General features: G+C 38.7%; 1 protein-coding gene across 2 annotated transcripts in view; it reads left to right on the forward strand.

The window, feature by feature from the left end:
- Nucleotides 1-23,022, forward strand: part of PTPN4 (protein tyrosine phosphatase non-receptor type 4) — a 99,122-nt gene that overhangs the window by 12,738 nt on the left and 63,362 nt on the right. For both annotated transcript variants that reach the window (XR_010623066.1, XM_065750586.1), the window contains exon 2: nucleotides 20,872-21,026. Coding sequence is in view for 1 of the 2 variants with exons in the window: in XM_065750586.1 (XP_065606658.1) it covers nucleotides 20,889-21,026 (138 nt within the window). In the remaining variant the exon portion in view is untranslated. The remainder of the gene's footprint in view (nucleotides 1-20,871; nucleotides 21,027-23,022) is intronic.

A 23,022-nucleotide genomic window follows, 5' to 3' on the forward strand; every position in this document is an offset into this window, starting at 1 on the left:
ATGAAGTGGGTCTTAGGGTTAGTAAATCAGGAAGTATAATAAATCACTAAGTGCACTGCCTGTGAGGGGTAATTTAAAGGTGAAAACTGCTTAGGTTAGTAGGGAAAGCATAAACTGGATCAGAAGCTGACTATATAGAAGACTACAGATGGCTATAATGTTAGAGCAAGTAATAGGATGGAGAGATTTTCAGTCATACTGTTCAAAAATCAGTCTTGAAATTAATTCTCATTACATTCACTAATAACTTCATTAAATTCATTACAGTTGGTGGAGCACAGAATTAGGATGTTTCTTTGTATACTCAAAATATTATCTTCTAGGTAATATACTGGTTTTTAGAGAAATTTGTTATCTCATCTAATTGTTTTTCAGGCCTTCTTTAGTGTTGTGTGACAACACACCTGGAAACAAGTATCATTCTTTGAGAGTTTTGAAACGTCTCAGTTTTTAAAAGGAGTTACATGAGTGGGATTCCAAAACATAAGACACTTACAGTTTAAATATGAATATTAGAAACTTAGTAGTGAATACTCGAAATAGGTATACTGGCTTACTGAGATGGTGCCAATGAACTGAAATAATGGCCCCTTAATTCAGGAGACTTTTGCTGAAATCAGCTGAGGTCATGAGAAGAATTCTGCTGTTTTTTTTTCCCCATTTCTCACAAAAAGAATGCTGCTAGGCAGTGCTGTGATGGTGCCATGGGACAGACAAAAGGGAACATCTGGATCTGACTGTCAAATGACCCAATGTAGTAATGCAGCTAATTGCAGCTTGCTCTTAACCTTTATGTCCTAGTTCATATTTCCAGTGCTTGCAGTAGCATTAGCAGCCTGCTAGGTGTTTAAAAAAAAAAAATGAAAAAAAAAAATGAGGGGAAGAATCTTGTTTGTCTCTGAGCAGTTTATGTGATTTTAGTTATTGTGAGACAGATAATGTCTGTTAAAGACTTGAACACATTACTCTGTGGGCTGATCTGGCTATCCTTTAACATGTTTTTGTTTTTGAGTGCTGACGATGTGCCAAGGTGGCCTGATTGTGTGTTGTAAACTGTAAGAAAGTTTGGAATGTTTTTGATCTCACACAGATCTTGTACATTTTAGTTAAATGCTGAATTGTGTTTCCTTTTTACTTTCTGTTCTGCTTGTGTTTTGTCTTATCTGAGCTTGTTTGGCTCAGATCTATTACAGTATATATTAAAAAAAATGTACAGGATTTGTCTACATAGGAAATTGTTGTACAGAAAAATTGTGCTAACAAGCAAAATCATTATTTCAAACTTACTGTACTCATGGGCACTCTCATTCAGTACTGAATGTCCAATTCATTTGGTTGAATCCTTTCCTGTGGTGAAATAAAAGCAGCCTTACTACTGAATAAATGGGCGCTGTTTGGGGTTATGTCAGGGAGAGAGGTCAGGAAAAAAAGAGAAAAGATGTGCTAGACTTTCAGTGAATTGAACTGAACATTTGAATCTCCAGTTTTTGGAGAAGACATCTTTTTTTTTTTCTTCCTTCCCCCAAGGAAAAGGATTCTATGGAGTTATCCATATCCATGAATCTTGAACATCTTAATAATCAAAATGAATGAAAACACAAAATATCAACATACAGAGAGCATAAAATTAACAATTAGTATTTCATGGATTGTTCAAATTTTTTTTCATGACCTGAGTTCCTAAATGCTTACAGAGCAGCCATGGGAAGTAAATTCAAAAGTTTTATTTCAATGCGTTAGTGTTGGCTTTTGTTTCGGATGGGAAGCCGAAGTTTCTTCATCAGTTAAATGGTTATGAAGACTTTATTTACCATTTGAAATACATCTTACAACTTGTTAACCTAAAGCTAACTCACTTGTCCAGAAAACAGGTGAAGCTACAAATACGTATTTATCGTCATCGCTCTCTTTTCTCTACCCCCAATTACACTTTGGCTACTGTACATAAATGGTTTACTTCTGTAGCAATTGCTGTTCCAAGACCTGTACCAATGCCTTGTGTGATCATTTCCCAAAACACATTAGCTTAGCCACACAGTTAAGCCTGTGTCCTCCATTCTTCTCCCTGGGAGAAGCAGTGTACATCCAACTCTTCCTTGAACACTGTTTACCTTCTGCAGTGAGGGTGGTGGTCTCTGTGGTTGTGCAGGTTCCTGAATGTAATCTGTGGTAGAGTTGTTCTAAACATTATTATTGCATTGCCTTTGAAGAAAAGTGTATAGATTCATGAACATCTGAAGAGCTGTGTTAATATAGCCGAACTTGTTCTCTACAGTAATATCAATATGTTAAGTCTTTTACTTACAGGGGTTCCACTCCTTGCTGTCGAGAAGAGAAACATGAAGGTGTGCTTATAGCTTGCAGCTGACGCAGCTCCCTAAACCTACACAGAACCTGCTGCAGTTCCTAAAGTAGATTTTCCTATAGTTCTGTTCCCTTTGCACTTCCAGTTCCTGTGCCACCATCAGCATTGGCAGTGATCTGTGACTTCAGCCAGGGTGAGTTGGATTGGGTGTAGGTGCTGATAAGTATGTGGTGCAAAAGAAGGGGTTGCATGGCGAGGTCAGGATGTCGCACTGGACAAATTCTAAGAAACAACTTCAGAATCCATCCCTATCTATGACGTGGGATTTTCAGGTAGAGGAATGTGTTTGTACAGTTGCTTAACAACATGCCTTGGATTTGCCTACTCCAGCCCACTACTGCTGATTTGTTTCAATAGTATTAGGTGCTCTGCCACAGAACTCTTCACAGAAGAATGTTTAATCTTGTATTTTCATACAGCATAATGCCACGTTTAGTGTTTTCTTGGCAAAAGTAATGATTATTTTCAGTATGCGTGAATTTAAAAGGGACAGATTTCAGTCATACTGTCATAAAGAGTAAAGCTGACCGTGCAGTAAGAAAGCTCAGTGGGGGCTTCTTCTAGAGAGGTGTAATTGTAGAGTTGTGTAGGCACTAGTTAAAACAGGAAGATCTGTCTTTCTGGAAAGGTCTGCCAGGGTCACTGGTAAAGATAAAATCCAGTCTTTCCTGGGCTGTGTTGTGTGCCAAAGGTGATATGCTATAGGGACTGTTATGCCAAGTTCTGTGGGATTTAAGGGTTGCTTGTTAACTAAAGGAATTACTGTTTTTTATTTCGAGTTGCGTAGATGAACCTTTCTTCTAGTAATTTCTTTTGTCTATATATTGATATTCCCAGTTTATTTATACCATCATTTTTTCTTTTCCTCTCACATAATAGTCCATTTTCGTACTGTGAGGAGAAAAAGTCTGCATCAGAATGACTGACACAGCATGCCCTACAGATAGAGGAGTACAGTGCTGCGTTGGATCGGGTTAATGTTGCAGAGCTCAGTGGTGCTGACAGTGGTTAGTGAGGTGAGGTGTAAGGAGCTGGCCCTGTTTAAACGGAACCTCCCTTGAGCAAATACATAATAACTGGCAATAAATTGGTTTCTGTTTTACTTGCTTTTTAACGTTGTAGATAGGGATGACTGTAGGTTTTATTTAGTATGATGTGTAACTAGTTTTCAGTGTTCTTGGTAAGCTTTGGTGCCTTTTTCCTGCCTTTGAGCTAGTGAAGGCAGGGACTGACAAAGCAGGTGGCTGGTGTGTTACACAGTGCATTGTATAAACTCCAGCATTCATTGCCATGGCAAAAGAAAGAACAAGCAGAAATCTGAAGTTATGTGAGGACTGTGGTGTTATTAATGTACAATGTGTAAGTATTGTAACAATCCTTATTCTAATGCCAGCACCTGATGGGAACAGTGAGATGTGTGACCAGTGTGGGTTGCTGCCTCTGACTCACTGTGCAACGACAGGCAAATTACTCAGTTTTCTTCATCCCTTTCTCCTGCTTTATAGATGAGAAATATTGTTTCCCAGTAAAATATTCAAGATTCTTGGATAAAAGGAGGTTATTTTTTTATGCCTACCAAGTGCATAAATTTAAGTAAGAAAGTGCAGTGAATGCCGGGTTCTGTGCAAATCTCTTACCAGTACAGACAGAACGATGGGGTCTTGTTCATTATGGGCAGTATTAAAGCAACTCGTATTCCTGAAAGCCTTAGTAGAGCACAAGCCAGAAGAGGTGTTCAGGTCTGATTTGGTACTCATGTTTATATTCAGTTCGAGCCTTTTTAGTTTTTTCATCTGTCTTGCTAAACACAGCTTCAGTAAAATGTCTGATGTGTGCATTGATTATCAGACATCTAGTTTTCTTCTATATGCCCGGCACAGTGCCACTTTCAGATGAAATAGTACAGGGAGCCTTATAGAGAAGCTTTCTGACAAGATCCGTCATCTCTTTCATGTTATGTTTTTGGTTGTGTTATTACATCGCTCAGTTTTCACCATCCTTTGGAAAACTTGACCTTTGCAGCACCATCTGCATGAGCTGTATGGTCTTAATCTCTCTCCTGGTACCTCCTGAAGCAAAATACAAATTAATGATACAGATACCACAAAGCAAATCACATGCCACTTGTTTCCTCTCAATTATTCTTCGTTGTCATTGTCTACTGTATTGCATGCATGTCTTTGTGTATTCTGCAGTGAAAGGGACCTGAATAATGCAGGAGGTCAGTGGCAGATAAGTAGAGAAATGATGTTAAGGTTTCAGATACATACAGAGGAAGGTTTAGCTGAACATAAAAAAAAACACAAAACACCACTATTTCAGCGCTGACAAGTTGATGTTAATTTTTGGCTTTGATGCATGGTTTGGTTTTTAATGAATTCAGGCTTATTTTGTGATAGTCTGTAAATAGCTGTGGAAGTGGTGGAGGATACATGAGATGTCTGGTTTCTGGTGCCGCAGGAGAGAATACTGTTGGTTCTTTTTGTAAATGATTGCTCCTCTTTATCTCTTTCCGTTGAATTTATCATCATTTTTCATCCTGCTTTACTGAATTTCTTACACTTCATTTGTAACAAGTGCCTACTTTGACTTCATTGTGATAAATAAAAATGATCCTATTGATTACTGTGTTTAGCACCCTGTTTTACCCAGCTGTCCTGTCCCACATTCAGTGAATGCACAATCTAAAACTGTTTTGAATTTCCTTTTACATTTTTCCCCGCGTTGTCACTGTTATCTACTCTTTTATTTTTCTTCTGAAGTGAATGATCTCTTGGCTGCACACAATACCTTAACTCCATTTTACTGTTTTGACCGTGATTCTGAATGAAGCTGCTGTATCCTCTCCTAGAGGGCCCCCCATCTTCCTTGTGCTGCTATAGTGCTTAAGCCACACAGTGAACTATAGCAGTTGATCTGACTGAAAAAATAATGTTGCCAAAATTGTGTTGTTTCTTAATTCTCCACTCTGGTTTACCATATGGCTGTACAAATGGCCATGTCAGCAGTAGTGAGAGGATGATGCAAGGCTGGAAACAAGTAGCCAGACACAGGAGTAGGTCAGGAATTCTGTGTTAGCTAGCAGTGCCAGGTTATGTCAAATAAAGTGTTCATCAGAGTAATGCCTAATATGCCCTGACGTGATTCCATCTTTTTGAAATCCTGGTACCTGTTCCTTTTTTCCTTAACTTCTTTCCCTCTCCCCCATGTCATTCAGTGCATTTTCCAAAGCTGCTTGGTCACCTTGTTCTTCTCGTTAGAACTGATCGATAGGGGCCTCAGCAGAAGGATTACCAAGACAAAAATGAAAAATATAAACATTGAAATCTGGTTCTTGAATGCTAAGATATCCATTTTAATTTAAATTACAAAACTGGACATTTTCAATTTTGAGCCTAGACTGAGACCTGCAAGTAATTTGAAATAGCATCTAAATCGCGTGCTCCCACAGTTGTCAGGTAAATAGACATTCTTGCTGGATCCAGGACCATATGTAATGGTGCATCTGCCTGCATTTAAGTGTCAAAATGTTTCAGCTAAAATAAAAATATCTTTTGTTGTTCCTCAAAAGTTCACGAATTATGTTCCTTCTGTTCCTTTATTTACTGGCAACTTGGGAAAAACACAAAACAGAAAACTCAGTGTTCTTGAACAGTGTGATATTCTTCATTAATACAGATTTCCTGAAGCTTTGCTTTGGTATTCAACTGTGCATACTAAGGAAGAGATTATATTAATTACCCTCTGTTGTTGTATCTGTGACTTCTGAGGCCTTGTCCTTTTGTTTCTGCACTCCCCCAAAATATCCCAAGGCCTTATTGTATGTGTATTCCCAGAGCTGATACTCCTGTCTTAAAGCTCACAGTGCTCCCTGTCTTAGAAGTGATGTTGGGTGCCTCCTCCTATTCCTGGTGGACACATATTATCTTTTTAGCCTTTATCCGTCCTGTTCTGCTGGTACCTCCTGGTAATGTGAATCTTCCTGTAAGCTCTTCTCCATCAGCTATTGGATGGTGTTTCCTTTCCCCTTCTGAAAAGAAGGCATGCACTTCATCCAGGAATTGTTCTCTAATTTCTGGCATCATATTTTTCTTGAACTGCTACTAGTGGAGATGGTGATTGTATTTTTGTTACGTGAATATTACTGTCAAATAGTCAGTTTAATATTTCTCCCTTGTTGCCTTGCATGGATTTTGTGTGCTTTCTGTAGATGTTATGCTTTTATCTGCAGCTATTGTGAAAATGGGCACTTCAGTAAAAGCTCTCTGATCTCCATTAAACCAGATAGTGTTCTACTGGAAAGCAGTTTATGTTTTCTTAAATTTCTCAGTCGTATCCAGTAGAAAACTGAAAGGGGCTTCATTAAGAAGCCAACAAATCAGGAAAACGAGCCAAGTACAAAAGTTAATCTCAGATAAATGTTCAAACAACTGTAATTTTAAGACTTTTACTATCACTTGTGGTTAAAAATTGAACAGTCCATGGAATTTCAAATTGAGATGTGAAAACTAGCAATGTAAAGATGGCATGGCTACTCCTACTCCATCTTCCCATATTGTGTTTCAGAAGAGTGTCACACAGCAAGCTTACAAAATGGCTATTGGAATGTAAAGTGGCAACAGTATTTCTGCTTGTTGGTAGAAGCAAGTTACTTTGCTGTAGTGACCACCATATGCCAGGTATGTATATGCGGCATAACCTTTTATTTATTTATTTATTTATTTTTAAAGCCTACCACAAAGAATGCATAAGCTTTGTATGTTTGGGTATATGTAGTCTTCAGTTATTTATTTTGGATTTTTTGAGAGCTAGATGAGATTTTTCTGCACTTCCATGAGCTCTGTCAGCACTTGCTCACTCTAGTTGGCACCTCTTCATTTCTCTTGTGTTTTTTCAGCAGATTTTCTTAGAGGAAAGCAGATGATCTAACACTGTGAAGAAATTCTAATTTGTGCTTCTCTTTATATACTTTGAGAAGACAGATGGACATGTCTGTTATTTAATAGTGCTTCTTAAAGACTCAGCGTAGCTCTAGCAGTCTGCCTGCCCATCACCAGCAGGTGCAAGCTTCTTGCTAGCTGTGTTAAATAACAGGGATTTCTGCTCTCTGGATTGCAGCTGTAGCTTGGAGAACAGCATGTTTTCAGATGAACACTGTGGATTTCTCGTGCTCTTGACTGGCAAAAAGTTATTATTCTTTGAAAATTTCTTGGGTGACCTTCTGTTGAACAAACGTGCTGGTCCTTGGAGAGTGGGAGCTACTTTTCAAAGGGATAAGGATGTGGTGGTGGTAGCTTTATAGCGGCCACCTCTGTCTGTCATACTCGTTATTAAGAAATTGCCAGACCTTCCTGGTGCCAGCTCCTGAGTCTGGAAAGGACAAGTTTTGCTTCGTTTCTTATTTATGTTTTCCTCTCAGGGACACCTCCACTGACTAGAGGAGTGGCAAGTCCCTGTTACAGCTCACCACTATTTCACTTGACATGGATAGCATCACTGTGCCTAGAAGCCAAGGGATCCAGCTGGAGCCATACTGCTTGTGTTCTTTGGGCTTCCCAGTCTCCAGTTTCTGACCCTGCTGGCACAGAAGAGAGGGCCCTTTCCAGTGCTGGCCAAAGTTGGGATGGCTTAAACATCTATTGGACTGTAAAGGGACCCATGGATCTGTGTTGTTTTATTTGTAACTTCCTGGAGCTATGCAGTCCTTGCTAGCAATGGATCACCCTCCTTCCTGAGATGTAGGGAATGAATTGCATACTGTTGTCACACATTTCCACAGCAAATGTCAACAGTTTCACAGGAGGCTGGAGCGTTATCAGTATTTACTCAGTTTCCTGACAATTCTGGGGCTATGGAGAGCTCTCAGATATTGGTAGCCTCATTTCAACAACATCCTTTTTAGATGGCTAGTTGCTGTTTTCCATCCCTTGTGACAGGTACTTACTGGAAAGTACTTGTTCTCTGGTCAGGGCTGCTGGGCTAACAGAATTGGATAGTGGTTTGTTTCTGACTTGCTGCTCTTTGAATCTTTGTGAACTTGATGTTTCTGTGCTATGACCTACACCTGTGTTAAGGTAGAACTTGAGGCTAACTCAGTTGACTGCAGCATTTTTGTATATACTGAAATTAGTTAAGGGCTTTTTTGAAGTACTTGTGGTGAAAGAATTGGTTTCTAAGCAGGACTGAATCTGATTGGTGATGTTCTGATGGAAACACCTTGCTACTTAAATAGTAATTGCATCTCATTACCAGGAATGGCCATTTGTGCTGCTAATGTCTCTGTTTATGGGAAAATGTCTCTTTTGCACATCTGCAGATATGTGGCAAAGGCCTTGCTCCTTCTGCAGAGCAAGGTATTGCTGAGCAGAGGGAGAAGCTCCTGCAGCTGCTTCAAACTCACAGTGTGATGTGTATGTGAATAGAAACTGGAGAGCAGAGGAACCCAGTTACTTGATTTCTTTCTTAACAAGTGCATTCTATACCTTGCCATACCTCACTGTTCTTTTGGCCTTTTAATTTTGAGATGTTACAGTTGATGCCTTTGGAAGTACTTGAGCAGTGTTACACTGCAGACGTGCTGGAAGACTTGGTTGTAGCAGACTGAGTTTGTTAACATTGAGGTTCTGAGACAGGATGTGCATAGGAGGGCACAACATAAGGAACTCAAATGACTAATGGAAAATGTCTCATGCTCAGAACTAGCAAAAATGTTTTTGAGGAATGTTAGGGTACCATTAGTGCTAATACATGGAAAAATCAATTGATAGTAACAAGAAAAAAAATCCACCAGTAAGCAGAATTTTAATAAGAATTATTTTGTAGTGATATTAGATAAGAACTTGATAACTTGGGAACTTGATATTAGATAAGAGTTGTGTTTAAATCCTGAGAACCTATATTTACAGCAGTTGGGGAAATATTTTCCATAGGCAATATAAACAAACTGTAAGGCTTGTTGACCCTGACTGCAAAGGCAGATGAATGAAGAGTTTCCAGACCTTGTGCACATCTGGAGCAGTGCAGTTGTGCCAACCTGGAGAGCTTGTCTCCTTTTAATACCATCTTTGTGGATTCAGTTGTATGTGGTTACGCTGTTCCTACTCTTTGCTTTGTACAGTAGCTCCACTTTGTAAGATGAATATAATCTTTTATCTTCTTGGTATATCTTGATGCTTATACAAACTGTAAGTTCTATTCTCTTTTTAGATACCAAAACAACTTAGCTATGGAAAGCCATATCATGTCAGTGTCAGCATGTTTTTTAGGTTACGAATAGACTTGCCATTAATCAGTTCTTCTGCACTGTTTTCTCTCCTGAAAGTTTTGTTTTGAAGGAGGATCATGCCTAATCATTACAGGCATTGAATTAGTTCACTTGGGTCAAATAGCGGGGAAGTGAAGAAAGGTGAAGTCCAGGAGCTGAACAGTCAAAAAGGGGATTGTTCAGCCTTGAGAAGTGAAGAAGGGATATGGAAGGGATCAGGAATACTTGAAGGAAGAAGAATGATACAGAGCTGATGGTTTCAGTAATATTTAATCTTGTAACTTCAACATCACTGAATCAGCTTGTGAATCTGTAATGTGTAGGTACCATGTTTGTATCTGCCTTTCCAAGGGAAACCACACTGACCAAAAAGAGACAGCCTATTTTCAGTTATTTTTAAGATACTGTGTAAATTACCTAATGATACATAATTTTGAAAGCATGATTAGTAGTCTTGTTTAAATGTCTAAAAACCAGAATGTGTATGCTTTAACTGTGCTATATCCACTGTCCCTGTTGTCTGTTATGTCTCTTGTATGGTAAGTTGTACTTGGCCAGATAGAAATTCTTGCTCTTACTGTCTAGTATTCATACAGCAGGAGTATTCTCCCAGGAGAGGTAGTATCTGTACTGACTGAATGAGAGGTGTATTGAGAAATTTTTCTTTGTTATCAATTTGATAACATTTTTTATCTACAATAGGAAGCTATGAAAGTGATTGAACTGCATTTTCCTTTAAATAAAGCAGAAAAGAATTTACTCATAGCATTTGGGAAGCTACTTTAGATACTTTCTAAAAACTTATTTTGTGTGCATTGCTTTGGAGTTGGCTTACTGACTCGATCTCACAGGTGCTGTTTCTCTGTTGTCTTATGCCAAAGCTTTCCTCCATTGCTCTTTTTCTCTCTGTTGTGCTTCGGGATGGCTGGCACCAGGATGAATTCCAGATGTTCCATCCTCCTGCCACCAGCAGTCTTTTGCGTGTGGCATTATTCAGAGGGGAGACACTGCAGCCCTCATGTGTGCTCTGTTTTTTGAGTCTGTTCTTTGACAGTGGCTTCTGTTCCCTTTTAGAAAAAGGAAGTGAGTCGGTCCCGGAATGTTGACTGCTTGGCTTTGAGCAGAAAGTGCTCACTGATGGCCTCAAAGGAAAGGTATTTAAGGAAGCAGTGACTTTATTTGCTGGCAGCCATCTCTTCCACTACTTCTGTAGAAGACAGTAAAGATTTAGATTCTTAACCATACCAATGGGGCAACAACCTGAGAAACTTGAATTCATTCTGCCAGTCTTTCTTCATTAGGGACACTGTCTTTTACCAACTCTGTCCTTCAACTTCAGTCCTTTTAGCTTCAAGGAGGTTTGGAAGAGTTTGAGTCTGTCAGAGATCCTCATCTCCACATAGCGATGCATGCTGGAAGTAGGAGTTATGCACCTTAAGTCATTACGCACAGCTTTTCTCCAGCACCTGAAATATTTTCTGTGGTCTATTAGCACTGGCATCCCACTCTGAAGGGGGTGTGTTTGTGCAGGGTGCTGATGAGGAGGGCTTAATATGTGTGATGAATTTTTTTTTTCCAATTATTTTACCAGTGTAAGTAGATGGGCAACTAAAAAGTTATTTTCCTCTCCCTTGCCTTGTCTTTAGTAGGGACTTTGGCTAAATGCCAGCTGTCCCCATGATAACTTGTTCTTAGTTTCCGAATATTAAATGTTTGGTGTCCTAGAAGTACACTTATTTATTGTCTCTCTGAGAAGCATCAGAGGGCTTTGGAGATGGAGTTCACCACTCATTCAGGCACAATGAATGTGGCTGAGTGTGGCTAAATGAGATGACTTCTGGTGTTTGTAACATGCCAGCTTTGCTGGAAACACACTCACCAAGGATAGCATCAGGTCTGCACTGTCAGTTTTCTGTAGACTGGCACATGCTTCCAGTGCTTGTTCTTTCTGCTATGAGTTTGAAATGGATACATGATTGAAGGGTACAGTAACTCATTACCTAAAGCTCCTTCTCAGTTAAGTGAGTTGTAAACTGTCAGGACGAGCTAGGCCCAGCTGTTGAGCTGTTGCTGTGCTGTGCCTTGTGGTACCCAGGCTGGCTGTAGGGTAGTGCCCTGCAGCTTTCTGTTTTCAGACAACCTGAATGTTAGTGCTGCTTTTGGTTGGTTGCAAGAGTATTTGTTCAAAATGTTTCAGTGGAAGGGAAGATCCAAATGTGATTGGTTGGTTTGTTTGTTTTTTGATAAGTGTCTTGAACATCTACTGCATACTGAAAGGTGAATCAGTGTGGGTTGAAAGCTCTTAAACCAATCTGCTGCTTCAGTCATTTGACTGAATATATCATTGTTTTTCTCTTTAATTTTTTAACACTGAAAGAAGATAAGAAAAGGCTAAGATAGGCAAGTGTTATATAACATAGCATATATTCCTTTTTTAATGTCAAATTCTTACATCTAAGTGAAGTGAACTTCACTGCTATGTGTAAAGCTAAATTTATCGCTTGATTAATACTTCTTTTGAGATAAACTTTTATGGTTAAGTGATTTTTATCATGAAAAAGTAAATGTTGGTTATAGGTAAGGAGAGGCCAGAGCTGCAGCCTGCTGAACGTTTTCCAAAGACAAACAAGAGGTAATGTAATTACAGGCAAGGCATTGGTGGTGAGGTCTTCCCTTGTTGGTTTGCTGCTAGAGTATCTGCTCGCTCTTTTTTTTTTTTTTTTTTTTGTAATACTAAAGTGATAAATAGTAGGGTGACATAAAGCTTGTCATAGTCTTTTATGGTTTTGTAGTACTTTCTCCTTTTAATAACTTGTTGCTTTTGAGCTCCATCACATGCTAACTCCACGTGTGGGTGCTCACTCGCCCTGTTTGAGTGTTTGATTCCAATTGGAGCTGTGATCCATTTATTTTATTGCTTAGTTTTCAGTTAGCTTACTGGTTTGTGACACTGTCCTCCTGCTTCTTTGGGACATGAAACTTCATACAGAGCTGAGCCGATGTGATGAAGAAACACTGGTGTCTGTTTTGCTGAACATGAGTGCTCTCGAGGAGAAGCTGTTTGCCTATTGAGAATTCTGTGATGTGTAAAGTAAAGGAATGATTGCATCTCAGGCCAGTAGTATCTTCTTGTCTTGAATGGTGCTGGTTTTAGAAGTTCTTAGTTCTTAGCAGAATAGTCAAAACATTTTTTCAGTAGGATGTTTTACTAAATGCAATGAGTGATGCTTTCTGTTTTTATGGAGGAAACACATGTCCCTTACCTGAGAACTGATTCCCTTATGTTTAATTAGAAGTTAGAATCTTTTTTATTGATATCCAAGATGTAACTGTCCAGGCTGAGATGCGTAGTATATAATTATAAATTTTGTCACCATTAATTTTATTTTCATTTGGGTAATGTGGTGTGACTTCATTTTAGTGCTGGTTTGTATTTAAAATATCTTCTTGCAAGGTTTTGTGTCAGTTCAAGTTCCATGCCTTCAATTTTTGTCTTTACTTTTAGAAGGTGGGAATGTAGGGATTTTTTGGTTGCAGTATCTTCACGGTTAGCCTTGCTCATGTGCTGTCTACAAAAAAAACAAAACCCAAACAACAAAACTACAAGGAAGAAAACAGCCATTTTCAGAAACAAGGAAAATAAAACTTGAGTTTTTTTCATAATCTACTCCAATAAAACCTAAGTATTGTAAACCTCTTAACTAAGGTGAGGTCATTGCCATCCTCTTGTATTACCTTTTCTCCCGATACATTTTTAACAGAAGCTTTGTGTGCTTCTGTAAGTTTGGCCGTTCGCTTTCAAGAAGGAAATACATTGTAGAAGTGAGGGTGAATACATCCCAAAATTTCAGGTGAACGATTTTCAGATTTAACAGCTAACTCATTTGAACGTGAGCAATATTTTCATTGCCAGAGTCAGTCAAATCTCTGTCAACTTCTAGTCCTCTTGAGCTGGCTTGAAAATAGAAATTGTTTCCTATAAAGAAAAGCTCTGGAAGGAGGCAGAGGTGAGTCAGAAAAGTACTTATCTAACATTGGCTCTAAGTAGCAAAACTGAAATAGGTTGTTTCTTTAGTGGTGTTTGAGATGCTCTGAGTTGCTGGACAGGTCCATCAGCAAAGTTGCTCTTCTCTGGGTAGAGAGCATTGAGCTCTGGTGCAGAGCTGGGCAGTGCGGGCCGGGAGCTGAGAGCCAGGGACATGGCTGGAGTGAGGTCACTGCTCTGGGCAGTGCTGCTGGAAGACTTTCCTTGGCTTGTTTTTTTTTTGTTGGAGGAAGAAGTGAAGTTGACAGGAGTTTTCCAGGCAGGTAGCCAGCCAGCCATTATTAGAATGTTCCCAACAGAAAATCAATGTTTTTTTTGTCAAAACTGAAATTTTCCATGTGAAAATTTCTATTTTATGGAAGTGGCATTTCTGATTAAAAAGTAAGTTTCATGGAGAGTGTCCAATTAGTTATATTCAGCTTCAGAATTAGCATCTGCTGTATTTAAGTCTATTGAAGGTAGTTTGGCTTAGTTTTAGTTATTCTGAACAGAATAGATGCAGACAACTTTCCTCCCTCTGTCTAATACTTCAGTTCTAGTGCCAGCCAAAATTCAGCTTGAAGTTGGCTATAAGTAGAGTGAAAGCTTTTTCTGAATTTTGCCAGTTTGTTTTCTGTTCAGACTGCCTTCCTCTTCAAAGGCTTCCCAGCACAGCTGCCATGGCTAGAACTAATGCTGCCCATTCAGCGAGCTGCTCTGGATTGATCTACATGTATTCCAGTGGTTTGTAACCATCTCCAATTTTCCCCGTTGCTGTGTTCTATTAAAGTTGCCTTCTGGTAATTGTGGATGAGGTTTGTTGGCTATAGAGAATGCATGACTTGTTCCTTTACTGCAACATCAAGTTATAACATGCAACACTGTAGCATACAGAGGTGTTTCTTCGTCTGTTTTATCTTAGCTGTATCCAGTGATTCAAGGCCAGCAGTTTGTATTTTAATTTTTCTCTTTCTGGATTCTTAAACTATGTTAAAAATACAGCTTCTGGTTTTTAGTTAATCTGAACTTGCACTGATTTCAGCTCTTTTTCGGTGAGTAAATAGTTTAGGCTTCCCAAATTCTAGTAGCATGGGAACTGAAATTTCTTTTTAGTGCAAAATCTATTTAAAGCTATTCAAATTCTTTTAGGGAACTCATTAAAAAACTTACCACAAGCTTATTTTGAGAAGTTCTATCAAGATGATATTTTGGTCATGTTTTACTATAACCTCCATTTATTAAATCTTATTATAGAACTGAGTCATGAAACCAAAATAAGAGATCCAACTCCGGGAATGGGAAGTGTTATATTAGCAATCATCTGTGTTAGGGTCATGGATTGCCATTTCAAAGCATATTTTCAAATAAGGGCAAGTTCTGAGTCTAATCTACTTGAAATCACTGGAGGTGGAAGTGAGTTTGGAAAGCTGTTCTGTTCATTCCTAATAATCTTTTAAAATAATAAAAAGCCCTCAAGTATCATGGTCTGGCAGCTGCGTATTAAGAAATGAGGTGGTTTGTTTTATTAGTACATTTGCATATGTACTTATTTTACTTATTTTGCATATGTACTTACTTTATAATACTTTTAAAATAGAGGGATAGTTAAATTCATCGTTCTGTGACACTTAATACTCCTCTTCCTCATTCTCTGTGCAGACAGCTTTATCCTTTTCTGCCCTTACACAAAGAACATTGTGTGTGGGAAGGTGCGGTAAGCGTGGCCTCACCCTGGCCTGCAGTTGGCTTCGGTCAGCTGTAAAATTTGGTTCTATTAGTGTTCTGGCCTCCCTAATGGCTGTAATGTCCACTGGGGACCCATCCAATAACATCTGGTAATGATCTGTTACTTACTGTGACCTTGTCTCTTGCCTCCTCTGGCTTCCTGCAAATTCACAGCATCTGTTTTCATCTTACAGCTTGAAACTACCAGTATACTCAAAGATGTTCCTAGCTTCTGTAGCACGCTCGACTTCCTCTTGTGCTGTTATGCTTTTCCTAAACTGTTCCATAAAGCTATCACACTATGATCAAGCGACTCCTTGGAGATCAGCTCTGGGTTGTTGGTAAACTCTTCTATAGAGAACTATGAATGCAGAATGGCTTAATAGAGAGATAGCAGTTCTAGTTTGTGTCGTTAGGGAGCCTATGGGTACTCTGGATGTAGCAGGTTGCCAGCCATACTGTGGTATGGACAGGTATTCTTGGACAATAAATTTGAAACTTAAAAATGGATTTGAAGTGAACCGTGTTGAGCTATTTGGAGTCTACGTTTGTAATTCCATTTATTTTCTTTCTATGCAAATTTTCAGTGTCACCTCAGGTCATATCTGATCTAGAGTGGCTTCCTAACTTCCCACACTGTCCTATTTCAGACCCAAAGCAGAGAAAGTGAGCAGCTGGGTTTGAGGCCTTGTTTCAGAGCACTGCGGGTATGACAGTTGAAGCATAATGAGTATTGACGTTAATTAGAAGCATCACTTATAATACGCTGTTCTGTTAGCTGCACTCTTGTTCTTGGGGGAAGGGAGGAGAGCAGTACGGAATTGCTGAGTTGTAGAAATGATTTAGTTTTCAGATGAAGCAACAGGCTGCTTTGGTACTTTTGAACTAACTTGCTGTGTTCTGGTATGCATCCTCCAGCTCTAACTGTCTGTCTGCTATCCTGTATACTCATTCATATTTTTATTTATTTATTTTTTCTATCAGAAGGAATGCAGTATTGGCAGTGATGGAGCTTTGTCTTGTAGTTGTTGCATGATTGTAACTGTGAAAATCCCACTTGATGTCACATAGCAGTTTCTCAAATTTGAAACCCCAATCTCAAGTAGTACGGTAAAGCATTTCCCAAGGAAGTGTTCATTTACAATAGTTGTCTTCAAATAACTAAGAGCTGAGAGTAATTATTAAATTAGTTAAGTCTGTACCAAAATTTACAGCCAGCCCCCCCAGAAGCCACACAAATGCAGGATGCTGGAACACGTTGTGTAAGTCTCCAATATTCTCTTTGCACTTCTTGTCGTTCTTTTCTCCTAGTTGAGTTATGTGGATGTTAGTAACTGTGCTGTCTGCAGTCTGTTTAATACATCCAAGCTACATCATATTATGAGGATTTTCTAAGAGTCTCGCCTGCTCTTCCACCTGTTGTGGCCAATTCGTGTAGCGTGTTGTGTCCAAATCAGCAGATGGACTATGCAGTGGCAATAGATGTCTTCTGTGTCACGAGAACATCAGCTTTTAAACAAATTGGAAAACACTTCAAAAGCTTTGTTCTTAACCTGGCAGTGCAATAGGTTCTTCAGATTAGCCATGAAAAAGAAAATTTCTCATGTCCTTGCATGCATATGGGCATATTGTACTGTACGAGAGTGGTTGTCTTGTGTGCAGTACAGGCTGCTAAGTCTCTGAAAGAACTTTGAGTCAGCAAATCAGTTGCACTCTTGGATAAACTAAATTTCAGTTAATTACTTTCTTAACCATCTGCTTAATTATTAAGCTGCTTAAAATGGGCTAGTTTATTGTAAGCCAAGCAAGTTGTCATTTTACAGTATTATTTTATATAAAAGAATAGCAAATGTTGAAAACTCACATTGGAAGCTTCTGTATGCTCTTTAATGCCCTAACTAAGCAAGTATCACAGGAATGTTCTGCCCTTTGATAGGGAACACTCCCTAGAATTGCTTCATTGCTTGAAACCTGAGCTCAGGCAGGAACTGCACAGCTTACTCCCTCTGTAGACCTGAGAGGTAAGTGGAGTTTCATTGCACAAGTTCTGTCCTTCTCTGGTTTCTCTAGCAGCACATGCTTTGGATTATTAATTCAAGTGTCTAAGTATTACACCCTTAGCAGAAGGCTCTGAAAAATTATATACAGAAACCTTTTTTATGCAAAGATTAATCCATTGGAAATCCAATTTAAGTAATTCACTTGTGTATAGAAAAGATTTTAGTCAATGTGAGCAGCCGTGGTAGTGTCCTTGAGATGCATATGCACACACATAGTACCTTGCTCAAACTAAGCTTCTGTTTAAATCAGATATTCTAAGAGTTTGTGGGTTAAATTTGACTTGTTTACAAAACTCATGTTTCTTCTGGGGCTGCAGATTTTACTTTGGAGCTTGAAGTCAGCCTGTTTATTTCTTTCGTGCTATCTTCTGTGACTCTGTGATATCTGTAGGTCGGGAGGCAAGAGGATGGGATCAGGCTCTTTTCAACAGTGCCCAGCAACAGGACAAGGGGAAACAGAAACTAGAAGATAGGAAGTTAGGGGGTTATAGAGCACTGAACAGGCTGCCCAGAGAAGTGGTGGAGCCTCCTTCTTTGGAGGTGGTCAGAATTTACTAGGACACCTTCCTGCATAATTTCCTGAAGGTAACTTGCTATTGCAAGGGGTTAAACTGGATGATCTTCAGAAGTCCCTTCCAACCTCTGAAAGTCTGGCAGTGCCCAGTAACAGCTATAGTGTCTTCCTTTCAGAAAGGTACAATCAATGTGATTGTGGGTTGGTTTTTCTTGTTTTGTTTTCTTTTTTTCATTTTATGTGTTGATTTTTGCTGGGATAGTTAAGATAGTTATGATGAATAGCTTCACAAGGAGCTGGTAGGCATCTCAGTGTTCTTCTGGTATGTTTACCAAATATCCAGCAAGAATGATCATAGGTGCTCAGGAAAAATAGTATTCTCTGTGCGTTTGGTGTGTCCATGCTTAATGGCTGCATCCTTTTTTTCTAAGAACATATGTTGGCAGAGGTTTAAATACCCTTTGTGCTCCTTCGTTTGGCCACAAAGCAGTAACATGTGATAGCCCTAACGGATCTTAGAAGGCAAAAAGTATTTTGAGTGTGTGGTGATGAAGGCATTTTAAAATAAATCCTACACACTTGTATAATTTCTTTACAGACATGTGGAGAAAGGGTACATTTGAATGTCATGTGCAGAAAATAGTCTAGATTTTGTCACCTTCCTCTCTATTACTTTTGTGACTTACATTTCTACTTTGTGGAAGCATTTCAGGATTAGTTGATATAAGTAGCCATAAGGCTGTTTTGAAGATTGCTGGAGGAAATCTGTCTAATGCACGGTAGCTGTTGAGTCTGCTACATACTGTGTGTTAGCCTTGCTTCATTGCCTACTCTGAAAGTTCAAGATATGGTCTTGATGTGAAGAAAACTTGCATGAGTGACTGATGTCCACCATGAAATTCCAGGCAGTGTATAATGAATATTGCTGTGTGAGTCCTATATTTGTCTTCATTGCTTAAAGAGAATGAGAAAGCACTGCCGTGTACGTCTTCATGCTAGATGTACTTTTGTTCTGACCAGCATATCTATTTGTTTTCTTAGAGAGCTCATTTGAATTCTTTGATCATTTCATTTATGTACACTGGAGTAAGATGTGAATCACTCTGCATCTGTTCAGTGTTTGGTTGGACTGAAAATCATCTGTGCTGGATCTGCAGGTTGTCTCTATGAAGGTCACTTCATGCTCAATGGGATGAATTTGTTGCTGTGCTTCAAACCCAGAACCTTTCTGTCTGACTTAAGTGGTGGGGAAGGAAGAAATGCTGTCAGTGTTAATCAGTAAATAGAACCAAAGGTAGGGTGAGAATGGATGGCTAAGGTGGGATTTGCCTTTTGTTTCCATAGGGCAAAATGCAAGTTATTGAGTGAGAGAGTCCCAGTTCACTGCCAAATGGATTCTATTCCACTACACTTTGGTGTGCAACAGTTGGCAGCAGTGGGGCAGTCTGACGTGGAAGTGAGTGTGTAGCAAAGGGGCAGAGCCAAATTCCCCTGTGTAGAAAAAATGGCACCCGCTGACATTCATCAATACTTATGAACATCAGTGGAGACCAAATAGTGGATGTGAGTGCAGCGAGTGGTGCATTTCAGCTATGGCGACAGCAGCAGTGGGTCAGCTCTGGTGCAGTTTTTTATGAGCGTGGTATGCAGACTCTTGTCCATCGCAGACAGAAGTGCACAGCTAATGGTGGTGGCTGCATTGCAAGCGTTCTGTAGCTGAGAATTTGCTCTGTGAAATGATGTTACTATGCTCTTTTTTGTAATTCCAATGGAAACACATAGGGAGCATTACTTTCAGAGTAACCTACATAATTAATCAAACATGCATAAAATTTTTAAAGATTTTTTTTTATTTGCAAAATAAGGAAAACTTTCATAGTAGTTTTGAGAATTTTTTTTTTAAGGTATTTATTATTTCAGTACATTCTCAACTTAAGTTCTGGGACTTTCTGTTTGCTTACACCCTTATCAAAGTATGTAGAAATAGTTTGCCAAGTGTGTAATTAAGTGAATTACAGGGCCTGAATCTGTAAGTACTTAAGAATGTAGCTAGTGTCATTGAACAGGGCTAATAGCATAGTGAAAGCATGCACTTTACTGAAGTAGGGTTGCAGGATAATCATTACAAACTCAGCTTTGAAAATGGAAAATCACATTTCAATTCTTGGAATTTGTTTATCAGGACTTAGTTCAGGGTATAGGCTTCTGTTGATCTCTGTTGCTTGGAAAATAATAATTGCTTGTGGATCCAAACTACATGCATAAATCCAATCGATTGAAAAAAGTGAAAAAAATAATTGACATGCATGGAAGATTCAGTAGTTTGACAAACCTTTATCTGCTCATATTGTAAGACTCATCTGTTTATCACTCTTGTCTAATATTTACACAGTGAACACATAAGCCTTGCTGAATAATGCATCGAAGTCTTCATGTATGTGCTCTGTTCTTTTTGCATTAATTCTCTACACTTCTGATGTCAGATGTTTTTTGCTATTTTGCACTGAAATTAATTTCTTAATTACCTCTAACAGCGGGAGCTTAGTGTAGCCTTGATGCGCAGCAATTAGAAGGCTTTTTGAAGTGAAAATGCTGTTCTGAATCATTTAATAATAATAATAATAAACAAGAATAAAAATAAATAAAATCACCAGCACATGCAAAACAAAAAACTTAGGGACGGAGTGGACAATAAACAGCAACTAAAAGACTTTAAGAACTGAATTTCTTAGAGGAAACTTGTGTTGTAATTTGTAAAACATTTTTTCGTTGTTAGACACCATGAATCTATTGCTCATTTTTCTTTCGTATGTGATGGTGATTTTAAGAAATAGACTCACTGTGTTGGCTTTCTTCAATGTAGCACATTCTTAACTTGCATTTTCTGACCTTTTAATTTTGTTTTTGTTTTCCCTAAAGACCCTGTGTGGACAGTAATGACCGCACGTTTCCGATTGCCTGCTGGCAGAACCTACAATGTACGAGCATCTGAGCTGGCACGAGACAGGCAGCATACGGAGGTGGTCTGCAACATTCTTCTCCTGGATAACACTGTACAAGCTTTCAGAGTTAACGTAAGTAATCTGGTGATAGCAGTGTCAGTGAGCTTGCTTTCCTCTGCTTGATTTGTATAGGTAGAGTTTGACTTCCAAAATAGTGTTAAGTGTGAAATAGAAGGGGAGGTTTTGTTCAGACCAACATGCTTGTACTTGTGCATACCAAATCACTGTAGGCTTAGTCATTCTGGCATTCTCTATAGTACTTACATCTTAATTTTATAATTGAATATACAATGTATAGTTTATTTCTGGTAGTTCTCTTTGTGGACTGAAAGTTGTATAATGAAAATGGAGAGCAGCTTTACCACTCGGTTGATTGAGAAGCAAACTTTTGTTCAGTTCAATTTGCTTTTTTGCATTTTGAGAACCGGTGACATATAATGGCAAGTCTTATTTTGTCTGTGTAGCTAAGCTAAATATGTTCAATCATGTGGATGGTTATATTTAGTTACAGCTTCCATTTTATAGTACCTCTTTGCTTTTGCTTTCCTCAGATTGTGTTCTTGTTCTGTACCTCCTAATGCACTGAGGATGGCAGGAATGAAAATAGGAAACTTGTTGAATGTTGAGGGCTGTTACTGGGAAAAGTGAATATCTTTCCAAATGAGGCTGGAATACGTCATTCATCAGATTTTTTGATTGGTAAAAGAAATAAAAATGATTATGTTCTTTGTTGCATAGAAGTGCAATCATTTCTTTGGAATACTTCATCTCTTTTACCTTTTTTCCTCTACAATATTTCATTGCTCTTCTGTGGCCCTTAAATCCTCATCCTTGCAAATACAGTTTCCTGGTCTATGCTGCCTGCTAAAAAAGCAGGATGGAATTGGAGACAAGCATCAAAGGTGCATGGGAAATTGGAAATGTTGTGCTCCTTGCTTTCAAGTGCTTGTGTTTGCAAGATAGATATTTGAATGGAAGTTTTTTGTTTGTGTATAAAACTTCAGTGATATAAGGAATAGTTGCAAAACAGTTATGGATGATGATGTTTTTTTGTTGTTTTTTTTTTTTTTATGTAGGTATCCAAAAGCTTTATCAGCTCTTACGAGAGTGTTAGTTCCTGTCTAGGTAGCTCTAGCTTGCTAGCTAGACCAGTCTGAGACTGGTTGTCTAGAGAACAGCCAATCCTAAACAGTGAAGTATCTCTCCCAAGAAGTATGATCACTGAGATACTAGCATATTAAATATTTTGGTTGCAGGGATCGCTGTTCATTGCTTATTTAGACCAACCTGTGACTTTAGGGAAGAGAAACTTCCTTTGGAGCTCCATCTTTTGATCCTGTGTCTTAGCCTCCATCTGTTTGGTTTCTGGTGATGTTGTACAGTTGGTAGGAGTTTTTTTGTTTGTTTATTTCAAAAATAAGGTCTCAAATACTCTTAAGTTTTTGCGTCATAACCTACCTATGTGGTAGGCAGGTTTTCAGGGTTTATAGATGTGTTTTACTATATTGTGGTTGGTGCAATAGTTGACAGTAAATATCGGTGGCATTTTTTTCAGAATAAGAAAAACAAATGTAAAATCAAGTAAATGAGCATAGTATTTTTTCTTTCATGGGGTTTGCTATAGGTTGCAAGCTTGCAGAGCTGTATTAATAAAAGTATACTCCAATGACCTTTTTCTTCCAACAGCAGATACTGATCACAGGCACTGTCTCTTGATCATTTGTATGATGTGTTGTGTGTTCAGATTTTAACCAACCTCTTCCACTGATCTGCAAAACAGACTTTTTTTGGTGTTCAACATTACAATGTACAGAGCATAACAAATGAATTAAAACAATCTCTGTGGACTGTAGTTAGCCAAAGGTTATTTTGGATTGGAGTTATCCTGTGCGTATATCTGAAGAGTAGAAAATTCATCTATAAAATGCTCTTCTTACTAAATGAAGAGCTCTTACTTCAGCCTCAGAAGGCATACTGCATGAAAGGCATAGCTGGGTGAAGTGAGAATGGCTTGAGCTGATAACCTGCTCACAGTGATTTGCGTAGACCTCCTTCTTCAGGATCAAAT

This window comes from Cyrtonyx montezumae, unplaced genomic scaffold (genome assembly GCF_038088225.1).
Source record: "Cyrtonyx montezumae isolate F1298 unplaced genomic scaffold, pur_monq_1.0 scaffold_7, whole genome shotgun sequence".
Classification (NCBI taxonomy): Eukaryota; Metazoa; Chordata; class Aves; order Galliformes; family Odontophoridae; genus Cyrtonyx; species Cyrtonyx montezumae.